General features: G+C 53.7%; 2 protein-coding genes across 8 annotated transcripts in view; one reads left to right on the plus strand and one right to left on the minus strand.

Annotated features, from left to right (window-relative positions):
- Nucleotides 1-9,619, plus strand: part of EZR (ezrin) — a 47,794-nt gene extending 38,175 nt beyond the window's left edge. For both annotated transcript variants that reach the window (XM_028103307.2, XM_028103308.2), the window contains 7 exons: nt 331-427; nt 5,369-5,532; nt 5,900-6,030; nt 6,672-6,832; nt 7,206-7,298; nt 8,809-9,060; nt 9,179-9,619. In XM_028103307.2, coding sequence (XP_027959108.1) covers nt 331-427; nt 5,369-5,532; nt 5,900-6,030; nt 6,672-6,832; nt 7,206-7,298; nt 8,809-9,060; nt 9,179-9,343 — 1,063 coding nt within the window. In that variant the 3' untranslated portion in view covers nt 9,344-9,619. The remainder of the gene's footprint in view (nt 1-330; nt 428-5,368; nt 5,533-5,899; nt 6,031-6,671; nt 6,833-7,205; nt 7,299-8,808; nt 9,061-9,178) is intronic.
- Nucleotides 9,620-10,762: 1,143 nt separating this feature from the next.
- The window catches only part of SYTL3 (synaptotagmin like 3), an 89,013-nt gene continuing 78,343 nt past the window's right edge, over nt 10,763-21,432 (minus strand). For 5 of the 6 annotated variants that reach the window (XM_028103301.2, XM_028103303.2, XM_028103299.2 and 2 more), the window contains 6 exons: nt 20,212-20,314; nt 16,499-16,669; nt 14,497-14,602; nt 13,385-13,499; nt 12,289-12,494; nt 10,763-11,075 (listed from right to left, as the gene is read on the minus strand). In XM_028103301.2, coding sequence (XP_027959102.2) covers nt 10,966-11,075; nt 12,289-12,494; nt 13,385-13,499; nt 14,497-14,602; nt 16,499-16,669; nt 20,212-20,314 — 811 coding nt within the window. In that variant the 3' untranslated portion in view covers nt 10,763-10,965. The remainder of the gene's footprint in view (nt 11,076-12,288; nt 12,495-13,384; nt 13,500-14,496; nt 14,603-16,498; nt 16,670-20,211; nt 20,315-21,432) is intronic. The other variant, XM_028103305.2, reaches the window with a different exon arrangement.

Here is a 21,432-nt window from a genome sequence, read left to right on the forward strand (position 1 = left end):
GGGACAGGGGCTCAGACTCCAGAAGATGGCTGTGTGAGCTCTCACCGGGTGAAGGGGTGTGCTGCGTTGGGGTTGGAGTTGACTTTGAGATTGCCGGCTGGGGTGTGCCGGGCACAGGGGATGCGCAAGGTTGGGAAGACTTAGGGTAAATGAGCTTGTGGAGGTTTCCTAGAGCTTGGACCTGACCTTACCCAGCACGGGTAGGACCTCTGGTAATGACCTATATTAAATACTATGCTTCCTGGGCTAGCTTTGTATTTTTTTCAAATTGAAGTAAAAAAATTAAGCACACACCTAACTATCCCCTCCTCTTTTTTTTTTTAACCTCAGGTTGACCCCAAAGATTGGCTTTCCATGGAGTGAGATCAGGAACATCTCTTTCAATGACAAAAAGTTTGTCATTAAGCCCATCGACAAGAAGGCACCTGTAAGTTTCTGTGGATTTCAGGCGAGGGGTCTACAGTTTTTCATTCTTACAGCCACATGTGTTTTCAGGATAACAGATTTCTCTGTATGACAAGCACTGGGGGGCGGTGGGGGGAGTGGGATAAACGAACTGCCAGCAGGTTACATTGAAGTTCAAGGATCCCTTGACGTAGAGGTACACAGGGGCCCAGGTGTCCCTCAGCAGTTAGCTGACTGTGTCCCCTGAGCTTTCAAGTGGTCTTCATTCCTTATGAAGGAAAGGGCAGTTCTCAGTCATTGACCTTTGCCAAATGATAAGCATCTCACAAAATGTTGCATTTCTGGGCTTGTGAAATGTTCATGTTCCTCTGGAAAACCAGCCTACCTCCAGAAGGTGTGCCTGGGGTAGGGGGCCTCACCCCTGCACCCCCCTGGAAGCCAGCTGGGGCACAGACATGATTGCTTACCAGCCTCAGGGGCCAGCATTGGCTTTCAGAGCTGTCTCTGCAGCTTACCCATGTTAGGAAGTCAGACCTGCGTCTGGAGCATTGCCGGGCCCCACGGTCCCTCTGTGCCTCACCTTCTCTTCCAAGAATGTGCAACTCTGCTTTCCTCTGACCCCCTCCTGGCCCCTCCAGTGCTCTTTCTGCAGGTGCCTTCTCGTTGGGGCTGATGTGGGAAGTGGCTCCTCACAATGAGGAGACTGGTGGGGCAGTCTTCCTGGGAGGGCTTGGCTAGAAATGGGATTTCAATTCCTGGAGTTTGAAGAATCTGGGCTGTGAACTAGTAACTGCAAAGACTGGTGTGTTAACAGAAATTCATTTCAGTTTTATAGATTCTGCTGACATTTAAATTTTCAGCTGATTGCTCAGAAAATTTGACATACATACATACATACTGTAGTGTGATGGAATGGGTGAGGATTTTGTTTTCTAATCAGAAATCTGATTCTTAAAGAAAAATGCCATTTGAAGAATAATCTCTTCCTCCTTAGAGGCTGCTGTGATATACCAGAATTATAGATTGGAAAGGACTTGGTGTCTTGGTTACGGTGTGGGGCTTAGAGAGGCCAGCATGGGCTGTGGTCCAGGCCGGGGCCATCTGGAGCCTTCCGGGGCTGGGGCCCCCCAGGGCAAGGGGTACCCCACGTGGAACAGCAGGTGGCATTACTGTCCAAATGCTCCTCCCCACAGGCCGATTAGTCCAGCATAAGTGAAAAACAGAACGCTTGATGCTGTTCGTGGAAGTATTTTCTCCTTTAATTGGAAACGATTCCTGCTGTTTGTAAACTCTTTGACTCCTAGCCATGGGTAGTTGCACAGTTACTGACAATTAAAGCAGCATTTAATACAGACTCTCCAGCTCCGTGGAAACAGGCCACATTAACATTCAGCACCACAGCCCGGAGGTCACAGTGTGCCCACGTTAACGTGGGCCATGAGATCGGGGCAGTCAGGAGAGCGAGAAGATCCTGAGGGCCTTGGCTAGGCTGCTGTCTGCTCACAGGGTGGTGCTCATTTTTCAGAACTTTTATTTTAGACATGTGACCAACAGAAGCAGACTGGACTGGACTATTTAAGGATTAAGTTGTGTGTGCGTTTTGGCATAAGTTTAGCTTTTGAAAAGCTGCAGAATTTGTCCTAATCTTAAAATTCCAAGCAAAAGCTGTTGTAATGCTTCTGGTTGAATTAGTTGAGCATACTTTTACTATATACTAGTTTTATGTGGAGCCATTGATTAAAGAAAAAACAAGGTGAGAGAAGCCTGTGTCGGTTGCATACTACGAGTCGAGCTGTATTCTAGGGCTGTGTGTGCAGCAGGAACAGTGGGCTTCCCACCCTCATAAAGTCTGTATGCTGGTGGAAGAGATGCATGAACACAAGTGATGGGCTTTCTGGCTGTGACTTCCACAGTGCAGCTGTATTTAATCACCAGGATGAGGCGATGAGAGGCAGGGGGGCAGTGTGGCTGTTCAGATGGTTGGGTCAGGAAGGCCTGACTAAGGGGGCAGACGTTGTCAGACTCCTGTCCTGGGGGTGGGGGTTCCACACAAGGAGCTGGTTTGAGGAAATGAGTCCCCGTTGCCCTGTGCACCTCGCCAGGCTCGCTGTGCACCTTCCTTCCTCTGGCATTTCCCGGGTTCAGGCTTTGCACTTGGGGCGGCAGAAAGTCACATTTCTCCACAAGATGGACAGGGAAACCCCAAAGGTCCGAGTTGGCTCATAAGTGAGGCTTGGGATTCCTTTTCTCGGGCTGACTTTTGTGGAGGGCACCCCTGACCCTGGGCAGTTTCCATGGCAAGCTCACAAATGAGCCATTGTCCTGTCATGCTCCTGATGACCAGGCATTTCCCATAGAAAAGCCAGTTTCTCCTCCTGCCAGCTTGGGTACTGCGGGGATGGGACCTGAAACACTGAATCCTCCAAGCCTGCCCGGTAGTCCTGTGTGGGGTTAAAACAGCTCTGTCTCCTTCAGAAAAGGGCCTTTTGTTCCTGCGGCCTCATGGAAGCGGGAGAAGGCTCTTGGGCAGCTACCTATTATAAGAACTGCCATATCCCTGGGAGCAGCTCTGCCCTCAGCCAAAGGGAGCCCCGGGGTGGGGCCTGGTGGGAGAGTGCCCTAGAGGCTCCTGAGCTTGTTGTTCGACAACTTTATGGCTACTTTCCCATCTCCTTTTCTCTTGTATTCTTAGGGACTTGGATTCATTTCCATGAGCTTTCCTCTTGCCTCGAGTTTCAGTTTTGTTTTTTTTTTTAAGATCTGTCTCTGTCAGAGTTTAGAAAGCCTGCCCCACATCTCATCGGTGTTGTGGTTTTGCATTAGGAGGCTTGGGCTGGGTACTTGGACTTAGAAATCCTTAAGTAAATAGTGGTTTCAGTTTTTGTTTTTAACTTGAAGTCTGAGACCAGGCAGCCCAGGAAATGTCCTCTGCCTCCTGCTCTCGCTGTCCCCAGCCATGTGCAGGCCTTGTCTTAGGCCCACCAGCTGCGGTGATGTTACTTGCAGCATCTGCCCTTTGATGGTTTTTTAAGCTGACCTTGTTTTAAGGAGGAGTTGGTGCTAATCAGAGTTCCTTTGCAATGCTTAGGAGCCACAGTCAGCACCTACGCTGGTAGCATGCCTGTGTGGCCGTAACAAAAGATTGTTTTCTCTTACATAATAGAGGTGGTGCTTCTCTCAGCTCTGCAGACGCTCCCTGGGAAACCCGATGACTTAATAACAAGTGTGCGAAAGCTCCACCCAAGAACTCCATGGGCTCGCGGGTTTGACAGTACTGTCTGTCCAGCATTTCTGGAACTAATGAAAAAACCGAGAAGCTACGTAGGGCCTTCTGGGGTGTGTTGGTTAGCAGCTCCCTGGCGTGTCCTGTCTGGTTTCAGAAGTCGCTGTGGAGCATGTCACACTATCTCTTTGTTTCGGCCACCCTGTCCCTGTTCCAGAGGTCAGAATCTGGATGCCAGGGGCCCCAAGCTGAGAAGAGAAAGGGAAAAAAGAAGAGGAAGCAGACTGGCATTTTATTTTATTTTTTAAGATTTTATTTATTTATTTGACAGAAATAACGAGAGAGGGAGAAGCAGGGGGAGCGGGAGAGGGAGAAGCAGGCTTCCCGCCGAGCAGGGAGCCCGATGCGGGGCTCGATCCCAGGACCCCGGGATCCTGACCTGAGCCGAAGGCAGACGCTTAACGACTGAGCCACCCAGGCGCCCCGCATTTTAAAGACTGGCATTTTAAAATAACTTTAAACAGGAGTTTCTGAGCCCTCTCTCCTCTCCCACCCCCTGCACTCACCGCAGCAGTAGCAGGACCAGGAGGCAAGGCCTGTGCTGTCCCGGCATAGTCCTAAGGTTCAGGAAGGTTCCTCCCCTAGCGGTTTCGTCAGGCAGCCAGCAGTCTGTGAGTGAGCCTCCTGTGCTGCTGACAGACAGTGTCTGAGTTGATCCTCCCAGCAGTCCTGTTAGATTACTGTCCTCCCCACCATGCAGCTGAAGGTGTTCAGGCTCCAAGGAAGTGACTTACTCAAGGTCACAGGCTCAAGACGTGGCAGTGCTGTGTAAACTGCAGCACCCAGTAAATCCAGGCCATTTGTTGGGTCCTGGGGATACAGAGATGAATGAACACAGCCCTGCCGTCAGGGGAGCTGCCCATCCAGGGGAAGATAGGGACCAAACCAAGTGCGTCAGCAGACGTGCTGGCTCCCCCATGGAGCGCAGGGGCACGGGAGGTGTGCCAGTTAAGCCGGAAGCAGGAGCCTCCGTGCCATCTCCTCGAGTGCCGGGGTCCTCGGGTCTGTGGGGTTGGACAAGACATCCCAAGTAGCAGGGCTGCTTTGAGCAAATAGGTTTGCGGGCATGCAAGTGCAGTTCAGGTGCACAAGGGTAGGCTGGGGCTGCCAGGCCGGACTCTGTACACGTGCCCAGCCACGGCGTCAGTACTTGGGCCTGGAGCTAACCAGGCTGGCATCAGGCGTCCACTAGTGACCCGATGAATGCACTGATGGCCGTGTGGGAGGCCAGGGTTGAGGCAGAGGAGACCAGAAACGCAAATAGAAGTTGCTCTTCCCCAGGCAAAACTGGGGGATGGTGGTTCTCTGGCTGGCGGGGCCAGAGGGTGTCAGCCTGAAGACCAGGCAGCGCTGGGCCTCAGTCCCGGGTTTCCCAAGGCTACAAGACTTCTTACCTCAGAGAAGCTTTACCAAAGGTTTCAGGGTGTGTGCACATGCACACCCACAAAGACATAGTTGCTCTGTTTGTCCCAGAGAATCCAAATCCCACGGCACCAGGAGCTTTCTGTCCAGTCATTTGGAGTCAGTGGCTTTTCCTTGAAGTCCCTTTTTGGCCCCATACTCTGCTACATTTGTCCTTTTGGAAAAGATCATCTAGAACTTTGTGAAGTTGGGTTTGGAAGAAGAAAGCCAAAGGAAGGCGTTCCTCCTGCTTAGAGTCCACCCTGTTCTGTTCTGTAGGACTTCGTGTTCTATGCCCCCCGCCTGCGCATTAACAAGCGGATCCTGCAGCTCTGCATGGGGAATCATGAGCTGTATATGCGTCGCAGGAAGCCTGACACCATCGAGGTGCAGCAGATGAAGGCTCAGGCCCGGGAGGAGAAGCACCAGAAGCAGCTGGAGCGGTGAGCAGGGTGGAGGCCAGCAGGACGGGGCAGTGTTCTCCCAGACTCGGGCCCTAGGACGGCCCTTCCTGCACTGTCCTCCATCAGAGGCGCCAGGGGAACATCACCTAGCAAACACGGGTGGAGCCTCAGGGGGCGAGGACCTTTGGAAGTTACTGCGTGGGGCCCAAGGACCCACTCGGGGCTGCCTCACTGGGCTGGGCGGTGGCAGAGCCCGGGAGGGGAGTGCTTGGGGTTGCTCTTGCTGCCTCCTGAGTCCATACCATCCGGCGATGGGGCCTGGGGCCTGGACTGGGCACTGGTGATGTGTGTTGACATGGCAGGTGTGTGCCTAAACCTTCCTGCGCCACCCCTCGCCCTGTAACAGGCAGCAGCTGGAGACCGAGAAGAAGAGGAGAGAGACCGTGGAGAGAGAGAAGGAGCAGATGATGCGGGAGAAGGAGGAGCTGATGCTCAGGCTGCAGGACTACGAGCAGAAAACCAAGAAGGCAGAGAAAGGTGGGTTTGTGCCCAGTGCTTATGCATGCAGGGGTGCATTCCACAGCGAGGAGTAGATGGACCGTCAGCACACCCACAGCCGGGGACGTCTCAGCTTAACACAGCAGCCACGGTAGAGACTCGAGGCTGAGAGCTGACCAGGGGTGTTTGGATTAGAAGATAATCTTTTGATTATCTTGATACTTTTGATGCTGTGCAGGTTTTGTGCTAAGTGCTTTATGCACATTGTTTTTTTTAAATTTTCCCTTACTCCTTTGAGGTTAGTACTGAGTCATCCCCATTTTCCTGATGACGATGTTAAGGTTTAGCAGGGAAATTAATTTGCTCGACGTCGCACAGCCAGTGAGTGCCCAAACCACGCTATGTTGCCTCCTGTCTTATAAGCTAAAAACTGGGTGAGTGGTATGGTTTCTGCATGTCTGCCAACCTGCCCTGGCCGGGGGAGGGGGAAACCCTCTCTAGCAGTTTATAACTGCCGCAAGGACGTAGTCTGTATGCACAGCAGGGAACGCACCGCAGTGTGCTTTCCTCTCTGTCCGTAGAAGCAGAGTTTGTAGCTCTGTAGCTTGTGCTGTGAGTCCCGCCCTGGATCCCATGCCAGGCATCCAGGCTGGGAATTCAGGGTCCTGTGCTCTCTCTAGAACTCTCAGACCAGATTCAGAGAGCCCTGCAGCTGGAGGAGGAGAGGCAGCGTGCCCAGGAGGCGGCCGAGCGCCTGGAGGCTGACCGCGTGGCCGCTCTGCGGGCCAAGGAGGAGCTGCAGAGGCAGGCTGCAGATCAGATGAAGAGCCAGGAGCAGCTGGTAGGGCTCCCAGAGTCGCACAGTGCTGAATTACTGAGAGGCTGCCTCGGGGGGCCAAAAAGTGACACCTGCCTTATGATGGTGTCCGGGGCTGTAAGATGATCTGCTCGAGGGAGGAAAGCCTGGTGGGAGGGGCTGTGCTGGTGGGGGGGGGGGGGCGGCGGGGGGGCGGCTCAGGCAGCCCTGGTGCAGCGATCCGGGAGGCCAGACGTGGGCGTCTGGGCGAGGCATGGCCTTGAGGACTCGGTGGGCAGCCATGGGCACTGCTGAATGGGGAGGAGGTGGGGACGAGCAAAATATGTGGCTGTCCATTTGCAAAAGGGCTCTCCCCCAAAGACCCCAGAAATCACTTCAGCTTCGTGCCCTTCACCAGGCCGCAGAACTAGCCGAGTACACGGCCAAGATCGCCCTCTTGGAGGAGGCACGGCGGCGCAAGGAGGACGAGGTGGAGGAGTGGCAGCACAGGGTGAGTCTGCAGGTGCAGGTGCTCGGGGCGGGGAAGACGGCCTGGGGCCAGGCTGGAGGGGTCGCAGGGGAAGGCTCAGGATGTTGTGCAATGTTCTGCCAATCCCAGCTGTGCTTCTTAGGCTGAAATCCACATAGGAATGGGCTTGCTCTGTGCACCGGGGAATCCACTGTTGGAGTAGCAGGGACCAAGGAGCCTCTTGTTCATTTGCACCCACTTGTTCTGGCCACCCCAAACCGTTGAGCCCCATCATGCAACCCCCATCAGGAGCTAGCTTTTAATCTGGTCACGTGGGTGCTCCCAGCAACAGGCCACAGCACCTCAAACGACCTCCTGTCTCTCCTGACCACTGGTGTATGCAGCATGGCACCATGGAAACATCTGGACTTGGAGGTCTCAAGACCGGGGACAAGGCTCCCCCAACTCTGCTCTCATCCATTGTGTATGGGGCAAGTGTCCTAATCTCTCTGAGCCTCCGTTTCCTTGTAGAGATGGGGAGTAATAGCCACCCTGTAAGGTTCTGGGGACCACCCTGCAGAGAGCTTGAATAAACTGTAGCTGTAATTGGGAGACCCATGTTCCAGTGCAGTGTCCAGAGAGCCCGTCTCTCCAGCTGAGCCCCCACGCCCACCAGGAAAGCACGGTCCCCAGGGGAGCTTTGGTTATGTTCAATGTAGACCTCTGCCAAGCTGAGACCGCTCCCCACCCCTCCCACCTGTCCTTGCCCATGCTTCCCCATCTGCACTGGCCCCTTCTGGGGACGCTTGGGGCGCCTCCTCACCACTCTTACGCCGCACTCCCTGAACACAGGCTGTGCGCGAAGGACTTGGTTCTGTCCTTAGGTTTTTGGAGAAAGTGTTCATTGAGAAAAGCTGGTTGCAGAACAGGTTCAAACTAAGCTCATCTCCGAGGTTGGAATGGCAGTGAGGTGGGCATGACTGGGGATGTGTACCCAAGAGAAGCTGCTGGAAGGTTTAGGGGTAACAACAGGTAGGACAGTGCTTGAGCACTGTGCCAGGCGGCGAGAAGCCTCAGAAATGGCGGCCGCACGAAGAAGGAGAACAAGGCTGTACTCTTAATACTGGGCAGTGGCATTTTCTCATGGCTGGAGCGTTTTTCTTTCTTTCATAATTTCCCTTTTTTTCCCCCCCAAAAAAACTATACATACAGTGAACATATCCTAGAATTAGAGACAGAAAAAAAGAAGTTATGGTTCTTTAAAAAAAAAAAAAGGTCCCTGACATGACTTTGCCTCTGTGCTTGAGAGCACAATTGAGAACTGTTGACAGGATCCAGAGCCCCAGACTCGGAAGAAGGTTGGGCAAATGCTGCGTGGGGACACTTCTCCTCAGCCATGCGCGCCCCCCACCCCCCGCCCCACTCTGTGCCACTCAGGCCACATGCGTCCAGCCCGCCCGGGAGAAGGCGCAGAAGCCTTCTTGTCATTGAAAAGGGGATTCTCCCGAAAATGGTCTCAACACTGGGTTCTGTGTACGGATTGCTTTCAAAGGCCAAAGAAGCCCAAGATGACCTGGTGAAGACCAAGGAGGAGCTGCACCTAGTGATGACAGCCCCCCCGCCCCCACCGCCCCCTGTCTACGAGCCGGTGAGCTACCACGTGCAGGACAACCTGCAGGACGAGGGCACAGAGTACACGGGCTATAGCGCTGAGCTCTCCAGCGAGGGCATCCTGGATGACCGCAATGAGGAGAAGCGCATCACCGAGGCCGAGAAGAACGAGCGGGTGCAGCGGCAGCTGATGGTGAGGGCGCCGGGGCGGGCGGGGCTGGCCCGGGCGGGGGTTGGGGGGAGGGGAGCCGTCCCACCCAGCTCCCCACTGCTCCTGGGCCACACCTGACCAGAGCTGCTTCCCCTTGCAGACCCTGACCAATGAGCTGTCCCAGGCCAGAGATGAGAACAAAAGGACCCACAACGACATCATCCACAACGAGAACATGCGGCAAGGCCGGGACAAGTACAAGACGCTGCGGCAGATCCGGCAGGGCAACACCAAGCAGCGGATCGACGAGTTCGAGGCCATGTGAGGCCCGGCCAGGACTGGGGCAGGGGTGGGGGCCTCATGGCCAGGCTTGGGGGGGGGGGGTCGCGGTCAATCTCTGAAGCTGGTGTTTGTAGTTCTTTGAATCTAGGACCCCCACCCCCCATCATATTCCAGTTCCTTTAAAAAGAGAGTAGTTATTGCAGTGGGACTATTCTGGGGCTGGGGTCAGTGGAAGCTTCCCTGGTTTATTTTTCCCAATTGTATCATAGTGTCAAACAGGCCTGATTTTTTTTTTTTTTTTTTTTTTATTGCTGTTATTGAATCACTTCCTGTTTGTGCTTACAGCAGGACTGACTGAATTAAGGACAGATGCCTGTAAGTCTGGGTAACAGACTTGATGCTGGCACATGTGAGACACGAGGTTCAGCGTCAGTAAAACCACATCGGGGCTTCTAGTCCGTGCCATACTTTTCTTCTGCATCTGAAATTAGCTCAAATTGATTTTGATTTCCATGAAGGATCCGTCTTTGTATATTTATGTTTTGAGAGGTGAAAATTATTTTGAAGACGGTCTAAAGCACATACACACACATGCACACGGTGATTTTTCTTCTCTGCTCTTTCAGTTCAGGATCAACAGTGCAGGGAGGACACTCCAGCCTTGGATAAACTTTTGTTGGTTTTGCGGGGGGGGGGGGGGGGGTTTGCTTAACAGAGGGCATTGTTGGACTCACACCTAATTAATGATCAGCTGTAGAGAAGTGTATTTATATGTAAGTGACAATGGGTTTGTAACGTTAGTTTAAAAGGAAAGTTTGATTCTGTATATTTTGTTACCTTTTACAGAATAAAAGAATTATGTATTAAAAACCCTGTAACCACGGCACTTGATCTGACGTGAGGGCAGTAAGGAGGTGGCTTAACAGCTGTAATCACATCTGTAAAAAGAACTTTTTTACTTTGAGTGCCGTCGTGCCTGTAATTGTGCGCATTTCAGTTTTCTGTCCGAGCTTGTTTGAAAAACACACGCTGTTTGGCTCATCCAGACTCCAGCTCTAGAGGGACTCTTCGAAGCCCCTCTGTTTCCACAAGAAGAACCTGTTCTGACCTCACCAGTTCTCTACCGCATCCTTAAAAACCTGTCGAAATGTCAGCTCTCATACTCTACCGGCTCCTTCTCATGCTTGGGTAAGAGCCGTGTGCAGGTGAGCCCTGCACCACAGACCTGAGAAATAAAAGCTGTGCAAGACAAGAGGTGGCCGTGGCTGTGTACTGGCGCGCGTCGGGGGCGGGGGCCCTGCGGGCTCTCCGGTGGACCTGGGCGCTGACCGCCCTGCATGGGGAGCCCCTCCAGAAAGCAGAACCAGGCTCTAGTTCTTCAAATGCATATAACAAGGCTCTAATCCTCAGTGTTTGACAGGTGCTGGGGGACAGAGGTAACGAACATTTACTGAAATCTGGCCATTTTCCACATGTCTCAAAGCACAGAAAACCAAACTGAGACTTCTTTATTTATACAATAGCAACAAGTGCTCTACACACAGGGATGTGGAAGAACATTCGGGCTCTGGGACAGAGCTGCAGATGGTGAGTGTCCATGCCCGCGGCCTCAGCTGTCAGGCCTAGCGACACTTGACCCTTTCGCCACAGACAGGAACCCTGGCTTCAGTGCAGGATGAGTGTCATGTCTGTCCACAGATTGGGGCTAGAAAGAACTTTCTGCCACTGACGCTCTGACGGTGAGCCTGAGTCCTCACCAGCAGCTCCGTCTTCCTCTGTGATGGGAGTGAAGTGACTAATTAGTAATGGGTGATAGGCATACCCCCTTACCAGCCCTCTTCTCAGCTTTCTAAAATGAGGACCAACTTTGAAAGTGTTTTTAACCTCAAGACCATACGAAAATGCCAACCACTGGTGAGGAAGAGCAAGACCACCCCCACCCAACACCATACTCAGAACTGGACACACTCAGGCATTCATTCCTAAATGCTGTGCGGCTGCAAGAGCCCAAAGCTGCCTTCTTTCCCATAGTTTGAAAGGAGAAAACATGTTTGCGGGGGTGGGCTCTTCAAGAAGGGGACTCGACAGTCTTAACACATTACAATGGCTGTGGGTTTGGTGGGGTGGCCTCAGACCTGGGGCCAGATATGCAGACAAGACAGGACTCCCTTATAGGAAGGGGGTGTGTGTCCTTGGACAATATTCCTTCTATCTTATCTTTAAAGATCTACCCATTGATTTTAGAAGGAGAGCACAAGCTGGGGGAGGGGCAGAGGGAGATAAGCGGACTCCCTGCTGAGCAGGGGGCCAGACCCAGGGCCGGACCCCAGGACCCTGAGATCAGGATCTGAGCTGAAATCAAGCGTTGGATGCTCAACCGACTGAGCCACCCACAGGCATCTCTGGACAACGTTCCTTTTGATTGAACGTTGAATCTGGTTTGTCTTCAGAGGTCCTCCATTGGAGGTCCTAGAGATGTGTGCAGGTATTTTTGGTTGGCACAGTGTTCGAGGGGCACCACTGGTAGGGGCCAGGGTGTGCAAGCCCTCCCCACAAAGGGCTGTCCCCCACACCATGCCACCAGCACCCCAGTTGAGCAATGCTGAAAAGCATCGCCCTTTTGTCCCACTCTTAATGAAATACTTTCTGAATTGCCATCTGTTTGGATTAAGATATTTTCCTTGAAGAAGTTAATCCTTTTATGATTGACGCCAGAAACAAAAGCAAATAACTGTACCCTGTAATTTTTGTTTCTTTAGCAGATCTAAATCTGATATAAATTGTTGAAATACTTGGCTGTATTATCACTCCCTTGTAGAGTAAGAATTAGATGTCGCAATCTCCATTTAACAGTGAGTTAGGCTGTTTCCAAGCTAGTTATATCACCTGCCAACGTGGAAGCATAATTGTCTTTTTAGTGGTCACCGTGTAAGATCTTCGCTAAGGACAAAGCATACCACTTAGGCCCAATAAATCTCTCAGACTTACTAGAACCGAGCCTGGCTTCCCCCAGCAAGCGGTCGTTCACACCAAAGATGGCCTGGTCCCAGACAGTTAATTCCAGGCTTGACTGTCTCAGCTGGGAAGGGCTCACGCCATTGAACACGAAGGAGTGCTTCCACTGGGGACAAGCTTGCTTCTTCGCAACTGGGGACTTCAGTTTCAGTTTGTGTTGGTCCGGCAAAGTGAGGCAGCTGCGGGAAGGAGAGACAGTGGCTCTGGACTGCTGGCCCAACCTCCCGCCCCGGCGATGCTGCAGTGCTGGCCATCGTGAGACCAAGGGCTAGATCCGCTCCCAAAGAAAAATTCCAAGCCAGGAGCAAGAACGCAAATCTCAAGATCGGCCATGTGACCTCTCGCTAGGATGTTCCAGAGTTAGGGCTGAATTCTGCACCAGATGCGAAGGTTCATTTGGGATTCCAGGCCACATGGCCCTTGCCTTAATCCCCCTCCTTGGGAGGCCGAGCACCTACATGCTTCCAGGGACCAGGACTCTTGCACACACATTCTCTCATTTTAACCCTGTTCTCAGGAGACAAGTTCAGAAGGGCCATGTAACTTGCCCGAGGTCCTACGAAATGGCAGCTTGCGGACAGAACACAGATCTTGGCATGGGAAGCCAGGGTTTCCCATCATGTCACTGACCCAGGGCTGCAGCAATTCTGTATAATAATTAATGGTGTTTGCTTTGCTTTTGGAGACACCAACACGCTGGTAGTGAGTTAGAATGACCTAAGCAGAGCCCACCTTACTGTTAATCCAAGAGGAGATGCGAAGGCAAGGGAATAGTACCAGCCACACTGCTTTTTTCCAAGCTGTTTTGAGTCAGAAAATGCTGATGTAGTAACAAGAACCAATAAAATCTGGGTTTCGGGTTAAAATACAGTGTTCCACATCTAGTCTCAGCAGGTCCAAATCCCATGAATTCTTGGAAATCTTGAACACATTACATTGGATTTTCATGGGAAAGCTAAAATACAAGTTCTGAATGGCTTACACTTCCTGGTGTTTGCTGTACTTTCTAAGACCATGCCACATGCATGTACAGATTATCAGTAAACAATTGATTAAATATAATACTTACCCCTTAACAAATGAGTTTAGGGTACCATCTGACCGCACGGGCAAATTCTTGGCTCCCAGCACGACAAAACAAAGCTGACCGTTAGGGGATGGCCGATCTGTCCCTGGAAGAAAAGCTGGCATTTGCTGTGAGCCCTACTTCTGCACAGAGCATGCAATGCCACCACCTCAAATCTGAAAGCTCAGCGGGAGGGTGTGTGACAGCCTGGAGAGCCCAAGACAGCAGACGGGAAGAGGAGCGTATCCAGGTGGGAAGGCTCCGCTGGCCCTGCAAACGTGCCGTCCCGCTGCAAGGCCGGCATGGTGGCAGGAGGGAGGGCTCACTGAAATCCTGGGAAGCTACAAAAATAAGAAAGAGGGATCCAAGGAGAGGAATGATGTAGAGGTTGCGGTCAAGTGCGGGCAGTGGTTTTGGGGGAGGTAGGGGCCCTAAGACGTGTTCTAGGGCGCTGGCAATGACTGCAGGTGCCGGTGGCCCCGTGAGCTCTGGAAGCAAACTTTCCTCTTCGGGCAAATAGGAGATCTCTAACTACATCACAGAATTGTGTCTTCTCTCTTCACCCTCCTCTCTTCCGTACGTTCCACTTTATTTCACTTAGTTAGACCTCCCAGAAGGTCCTCCAGAGCCTGTCCTTGATGCCTTCTCTTGCTGGGCAACAGCTCACAGAACTTGGGAGCAGGGGTGCACTCACTCGGCCCTGCAGGCCCCAGCGCCTCAAAATGCTCTCTAGGTTTGTTCCTAAGGAGCCACACTCCCAACTGTAACGCAGGTGGGCATGGGAGCATCCCCTCTCCCAGAGGGCGGCAGCGGGACGGTTTGCACCAGGGAGACGGTCTGAGCCAGCCGCCTGGGAGGAAAGCCCCAGAGCTGGTGTCCTAAGAGCCCTCCCTGTACAGTGGGCATCAGAGGCCTGGCCTGCTCTGCTCCCTCATTTCCCTTCCAAACCGTAGGTTCCAAGAACCCACGTTCCAGGCTGAGCTTCACAGATCTTTGAAAGTTACTGGAGCATTGCAGGATTAGTGGGTGGCACAAAGGAAGTCCTCAACCCACCTGCTGCTCCAGGCTTGGGAAACGGTGACAGATGAACAGTCATGGGGCTGGAGGCCACCTACCTTCTTGGGCCTCCTGGAGCTTTCTGGGCCCTGCAGGGAAGACCAGTTTGGCCCGGACGGCAAGTTCTCCATTACTGGGAAGAATGCTGTCTTCAAGTTTCTCTGCCTGGGGGCAAGAGACAGAACTCAGAGGCAGGATTCCTCAGCCCCCGGAACTTTCTGGGCTCCTCTGATTGCCCCAGCTCTGTCCATAAGTGCCCCACCTCCACCACCCCCCCACGCACCCCTGCAAAGCTTCTGCAGGCTGGGGAGTGCCCTGGGGTGGAGTGGACACGCCCATGGCAGGACTGGTCTCTCTCCTATTGATGGGACTCTCCATTCCCACCCCATCCCTTGAGGAGGTGAGGGGGTTCAAAGGCCCTGGCACGTTCCCATAGGATAGTCCTCAGAAAACCTGCACACAGCCAGTGTTCTTCGAAGAAAGGGAATAAAATCAAGCCCCTGTAGGTCAGTGGACTCCGCAAGGACTCCTAGGAGAGGGGGGGGCCGGCCCCTGTCTGCTCCGCAGTGTCTCTTCATGGGCTCCTGGCTGCCTCCCAGGAAGGAGGCTGGCCCTCGGGTGCCAGATGAGATAAAGCTGTCTCTACCCTCAGCTTCCAGAAACCTGCGCTAACCCCATGGGCTCCTCCTGTCAGGGCCGAGGGGGCAGGCCTGGAAGCAGGATACTCCCAATCCAGCCAGGGGGGGTCACTATCTATTAGCCGGTGTTAGGAAGGACGTCCTTTAGCCTGGCACCTTCTCCTCCTCCTCTCGCCAGCAGCCTCGGTGGCCACTGGTCTTGTCCTGCGCAAGGCCCTAGAGGGAACAGATGGGCGGATCGTGGGGGAAAGCACACTGGCAGGGAAAATCACGAAAAATGAGATTCGGGAAAGCCTTCATGGAGGAGGTGGGATTTCGGCTAAGTCTTGGGCTGACCGTGGCTAGAGGAAAGCATTCCAAGTAGACGTCCCAAATGGACGTCTGAGGACGGGCTCTGAGAAGGGTGAGCACGGGTGCGGGATGCAGATGCCGGGGCCGTGCAGAGCGGTGCACAGGGAAAAGGGCAGGAGAGGTGGGGCAGGGCGGCTCCCCGGCAGGCGATCCTTGGCTTGACCCGACAGTAGCTGGAAATCCGAGAGCCGGCCAGTCAGCCCCCCTGGCTTCAGAGAGGCCCGCGGAGGTGAGACGGCGCACAGAACCTGGCCCAGGCCTGGGAACGCCTCAGCCTCGTGGCCAGACTCCGGCTGGTGGGACTGGCACAGCATGGTCATTTCTGAGGAGATGAAGGAGCCCACGCTTCCTCCACCCCTATTATCTCATCCGTCCCCGGTCCCCTCTCCGCTCTGTGCTTGGATCTTGGCCCAGAAAGTGCAAAGCAGTTGCTCCAAGAAATGCAGACTTTCTCCCCAGGCTCTCCTCTTACCAGCACAGCCTGCGAGCAGGCCTCCTCTCCGGGCCGCCCCCGCGCCCTGCCCTGAGTCCCTGCGGGTCGCGGCAGCCCTGGCCCTCCTGATCGCATCGGGCCGCCGTTCTCAGCCATTTCTGCTCTGGGAGGGCCTGGGGCAGGAGTGCGGAAACCACAGTCGCGCCCGCATGACTGGGGGCAGGCTGCAGGGCGCACGTGGTCGCCTCCGGCTGCAGGAGCAGAAGCCGAGGGCTCCCCTGCTGCAACCAAGTGACCCTGAATTTGGGGAGGGGCGCACGTGGGCCCACAAGGCCATCACAGGAGGCCCAACCCCCTAGACCTGACCCAGGCTTGATGTTCAGGCTACAGTGAGGAAGGGGCTCTCAGGTACTTGAGCAAACCTGAGCAGGGAAAGCTCCCTACCCCACCCAGGAGAGCCTGACGCGGAGCCTTTCCTCCCCGGGAAGTCCCTATTGAAGAGCCCCAGCCAGGCAAGCACGTGGTGGTGTCTTGGGTCCAAGGCTTCCCCGGTAGGTTTTCTCTTCCAGAACCCCTTTGAAAAGGGAATTTTGTTTTCGTGGTGGGGGTGGGGTAGCCCAGTCCCAAACCAGACCTCACCTTGGCCCTCAATGGATACCAGCAGAAACACTGTGTTGTGCTGTCTTCGAAGTCCCATGTGGCCAGAGGGATGGTCACCTCTCCAAGAAACACCCTCCGGGTGAGCGTGCCCAGGTGCCACACAGAGACCTGCAGCCACCGGGTGCCCAGCTGGCTGGGCTCCACCTGGTACTGCAAAGACAGAGCAGAGGCAGTTGGTCTGGGTTCCTGGCCCACATCTCCCCAAGCCCACAGCTTCCAGGGCCCACAGCCCCCTGGGGACCCACAGCTTCCAGGGCCCACAGCCCCCTGGGGACCCATAGCTCCCCAAGCCCACAGCTTCCAGGGCCCACAGCTTCCAGGGCCCATAGCCCCCTGGGGCATGGTGGGGGGGTGGTCCAGAGCCCCTTGGGGCCACAGCTTCCAGGGACCCACAGCTTCTGGAGACCCACAGCTTCCGGGGACCCGGGCCACAGGGGCCTTCCTCCTGCAGGCTGGAGCCAGCATCTTGGTGTGGTCAGGGTGGGCCGAGCAGCTTGGAGAGGGGTTGGGAGGTGGTCTCTGCTTTCTCAAACACAGAACCACCTCCTCCACCAGCCGCGTAGCCAGCATTCAGCCTAGGGGAAAGGCTGGGCAGCTACAGAGACCCCCTCCCACAATCCAGATCTGTGTCCCAGGCAAGGACGGAAGGCCCCATCCAAATGAAGCCAAGATCTGTCCCAGCTTAGGAACCGAACTTGCCTGGCCAGGGCTTTTCAAAGATACTGAAAGCTAGGATTTTTTTTTTTTTTTTTTTTTTTAATGTAAAGCCTGAGTTTTTAGCATGGGCTTTTGCCTAGACGGACGATGCCAGGCCTATCTCGTGCTCAGGGTCACACGGAGCTGTTTCTTCACTGTCCCCCGACAGGAGCCTCAGCACAGCAAGAGGACAAGAAAGTCTGTCCCCCCACCCCCGTTCCAGCCGAGGGTGGGTCCCCGCCCCCACGGGGACTAGAGGCCAAAGGCCCTGGGTGAGAGTGCCCCAGCCCCTTCCCGAAGGCCAGGGCACAGCCAGGCTTCCCAAGAGCTGCTGACTCCATTCAGCCCCTGCGAGCCTGTTCCAAGCCTAGTCATTGGATTTTCTCAATTAAAAAAAAAGGTTACACTTTACTGAACCCTTGTTCTGTGCTAGGCTTTTGGTTACATTGCTCCTTAGCTTCCAGGAGCGTCCCCTGAGGTCAGTGTTAGCGATCGACAGTTTACAGGGGAAACACCCAGGCCTGGCTGGGCAGCTCCCTGCTGGGGTTGGCGTCCTGGCTCCTCCCGGGGGGCCACCTGTCACACTGCCAGGCCTCACCCCCACTTAGAGTGGCCGCACTGGTTTGCCTGAGACCCATCTGCGCCCCGTTTGTGCCCGTCCACTGGTGGCCGAGAGGGGAGTGACACGGGTGTGTGGGGCAGTTGTAACAGAGCAGAGTAGTGTGGAGCAGAGTAGTCTCCCTCGGTCTCCCCAACAGGGGCGGCCTGCAGCTGCGTCTGCCTGCCCCCTCCCCCACACACAGGCCTGCGAGCGCCCCCTCGGGGCCAGGCTGCAGGCCCCACTTGCCCCTCCTTTTCTTCCCTCTGGGACTATCCGTGCCCATTGTCGTCAGAAGCCACATCCCTCTACCGTCCTGGGCTGATTTTCAGTCGGTTTCCCTCAAGTCCGTGGTCCATTTCTTTTTAAAAGATTTCTTTTTTTTAACGTGATCTCTACGCCCACCATGGGGCTCGAACTTACAGCCCTGAGATCAAGCATCGCCCGCTCCACCGTCCAAGCCATCCGGGCGCCCACGGTCCGTGTCTGACCCTGCCCTCAGAGTCGCTCAGTCTGTCTCGTTGTCCCCTTCACGGCCACACGGCCAGTTAGTTGCCGAGGCTGCCAGCTCCCGGCACCGCCCCTGCTCCCCTGAGCGTGGACTGTCCCAGGCGGGCAGCTGCCCGTCCCCCACGGCCGCCCCCTCAGGCGGAGTGTGGCCCATCCACCCCATGCAGGGGGCCTGCCTCTCAAGGGTCCTCGCAACACGGTGGCCCCCCCCGCCGACAAACACGACTCCTTTTGGTTGACCGAATCCCTTTTTCGAAAGAGACCTTCTCCCCCAGTGCCCTGTTCCCCCCCAGGGCGGTCCCAGCAGGCTGTGCGGCTGCCCCCGCCCCTCCTGAGCCCCCAGCCTCATGGACACAGACCCCAGATCCGGTGTCGCGGGGCACCTTCCCAGGCCCCCTACGGTGGTCTTCCCGTGGAGCGCCCTGCCTAGAAAACCTGGAGGATCGCTTTCTAGACTCTAGACGAGATGAGGGACGTGGCTTCCCTTCAATATATCCGGGAAGTTTTCCGGGACAACCGAAATATCCACAATATATTGGGTAAAAACCAGTGGATAAAAATTGGGGGCGATTTCTTTGAGATTCTGCCTGCATGTTAAATCAGGTAGTTAAAACTTTAAAAATCAAACTATATAGTATCTAAAATATACTCAGTCCTCATCTTCGCCTAATTCCATAAAATGTGAACTATTTGTTTACCTGTTTAGTACAAAACACCTTAATTAAACTTAACGATGAGTGATTTTGGATATGAACTTAAAATGTCTGAGAGGGCACGGAGCTTTTCAAAACTTTCAGCAGATACGGACAAAACTACGCAATGACCCATGTCTACTGACTTGCTACCAGAGGGGTCTCAGACGGGGATCCCTTGGGTACCACCCACACCTGCTGAATCATAGTCTGTTTTTTTTAAAAATCCTCTGCGGGAGTCCCATGACCATAAATCTTGTGAAGGACTGCCAGTCCATCGTGAGTTAGAGCTGTAATTCTGAATACTCTCTAAGCCTCAGTTTCCCCGTTGGTAAAAGAGGATTCTAATAGCTCAGGTCACTTGGCCACAGCAGGGACACAGAAAACAATGGCTTTTATTATTTAACAAATGGGGCTCCTGCCAAGTGGCCAGACGGTCCCTGGCTGGGAGTTCAGAAATGCCCCTACTTGCCAGGGAAGGCAAACCAAGCCCTCTCCTTGTGCAGGCTTGACATGTGGGGTCCCTGGGCTGCCCAGCCTTGACTGGGTACATCCCCGTGTATCTGGATGGTTCTTCCAGTGCAAAGCCTCCGACACCTAGGTCTCGGCCTCTGCCACACATCGTCTCCAACCATCCACCCTAAATCCCCGTAGTCGCTCCCTATCTCTCTGCCCCACATCACAAATCCCGTTTCTTAGCACCAAAGAAAGTGAAAACCCAAACAATTCCTCTATAAAATGTTTTTCATAAGATGACTATTTTTTTTTTCATAAAAGACGAAGAAACCTAGGGCTGCCAGATTATTACAATAAAGGAACACTTTCGTGAAGATAGTAACTCAGTAGTTCACAGCGGAGCCTGCTTGAGAGTACCTCTCTGGGAGTCATAAAAATTCAATTGGACAAACCAATTTTGGAGATTGAGAGGCAGCCAGGTACTTTTTCACCATTTTCTCAGAAATCATTAATCAAGAGCCATTCTCGAGTCCAGCAGACTCTGCACTTTTCCTGTACAAAGGCTGAAATTTATTTTCTACCAACTTGCCACTGATTGACAGAGCCCTACAGAAACGTATAAGTGTCTGTACTTATATTTAACTAACTCAAAAGTTTAGAAGAACACTGCTGAACTCTGGCCCCGGGTGCCCAGCCCGGGACGGGGAGACTTAGCTCATGAATATTCATCCAGCAAGTACCTTCAAGGTCTCCTGAAATGTTGGGTCCACCGTGTTCTTTTGGACTCCAGTCTTGCGTTTTCCCTGGGAGGATCTGTCAGGCAGCAGATAGGTCTTTACGTACCTAGTGGCCAGACACAGACAGGACAAGGTGAGAGCTCAGCAAGGGGCGGGGGGGGGGCGCAGGGGGACAAAGTGTTTGGGAGCAGGAGAATCAGACCTCAGCATTTTCTTTACCCTGCTTCCCCCTGGATTGGGGGTTGACAGAAAGGGCTTGGTGGGGAACAAGGACAGTGCTGGCTACACACTTTCTGGCTTACACAGTCTTTGGCCATAATCCTCTGGAATGTTCCTGGGGGTGTAAAGCTCCCTTGCTCTCCTCCTGCCCTACCCCTAGCATCTAAGTTGCTCATTACCTGCCTCTGTGGTGATGACCACGGATCCAGAGGCTGGGCTATTGGGGCTCCACGGGTGGCAGGTTAGAGAACCTGCCTGGATGTGGGGGTCCTGTGTCAGCTTGTCCTCCCTTCACCTGTCACTTCCTCCAACCCACCAAAAAAAAAAAAAAAAGGATGTGAAAATAGGAAGTATATGCCTCACCCTTTACTTTCCCCTTGTGGGGCCTCTCCACCTGCATTCTGCCCATCCCCTGAAATCCTGTTCTAGACTGACCCCTCCAGGGAGGTGCTCACACTGCCCTTTCCTGGCTCCTCTGGCCGCTTCGGTGATGCCAAGGACTACTGATCCCAGTAACGGCTGGACCCTGTGTTTTTTTGTTGTTGTTGTTGTTTTCTAAGAGAAATGCTTAGTTCTTTTTTTTTTTAAAGATTTTATTTATTTATTTGAGAGAGAGAGAATGAAAGAGAGAGCACACGAGAGGGGGGAGGGTCCGAGGGAGAAGCAGACTCCCCGCCGAGCAGGGAGCCCGATGCGGGACTGGATCCAGGGACTCCAGGATCATGACCTGAGCCGAAGGCGGTCGCTTAACCAACTGAGCCACCCAGGCGCCCTGGACCCTGTGTTTTTATCCATTCTGACAATTTCTGCCTCTTGACGGGGAGGGTCTAGATCATTTACATTGAAAGTAATTACTGATAAGGAGGGACTTCTGTCATTTGCTATTTGTTTCTGTATACCTTCTAGCTTTAGTGTCTCCCATTTACTGTGGTACTATAGTCATTCTTTTGTATTTACTTTTTTAAAGATTTACTTATTTGAGAGAGAGAGAAGGCATGCGCACAC

This window comes from Eumetopias jubatus, unplaced genomic scaffold (assembly GCF_037043125.1).
Source record: "Eumetopias jubatus isolate StellerSeaLion01/CBP00866 unplaced genomic scaffold, mEumJub1_p1.0 scaffold_6, whole genome shotgun sequence".
NCBI classification, from domain to species: Eukaryota; Metazoa; Chordata; class Mammalia; order Carnivora; family Otariidae; genus Eumetopias; species Eumetopias jubatus.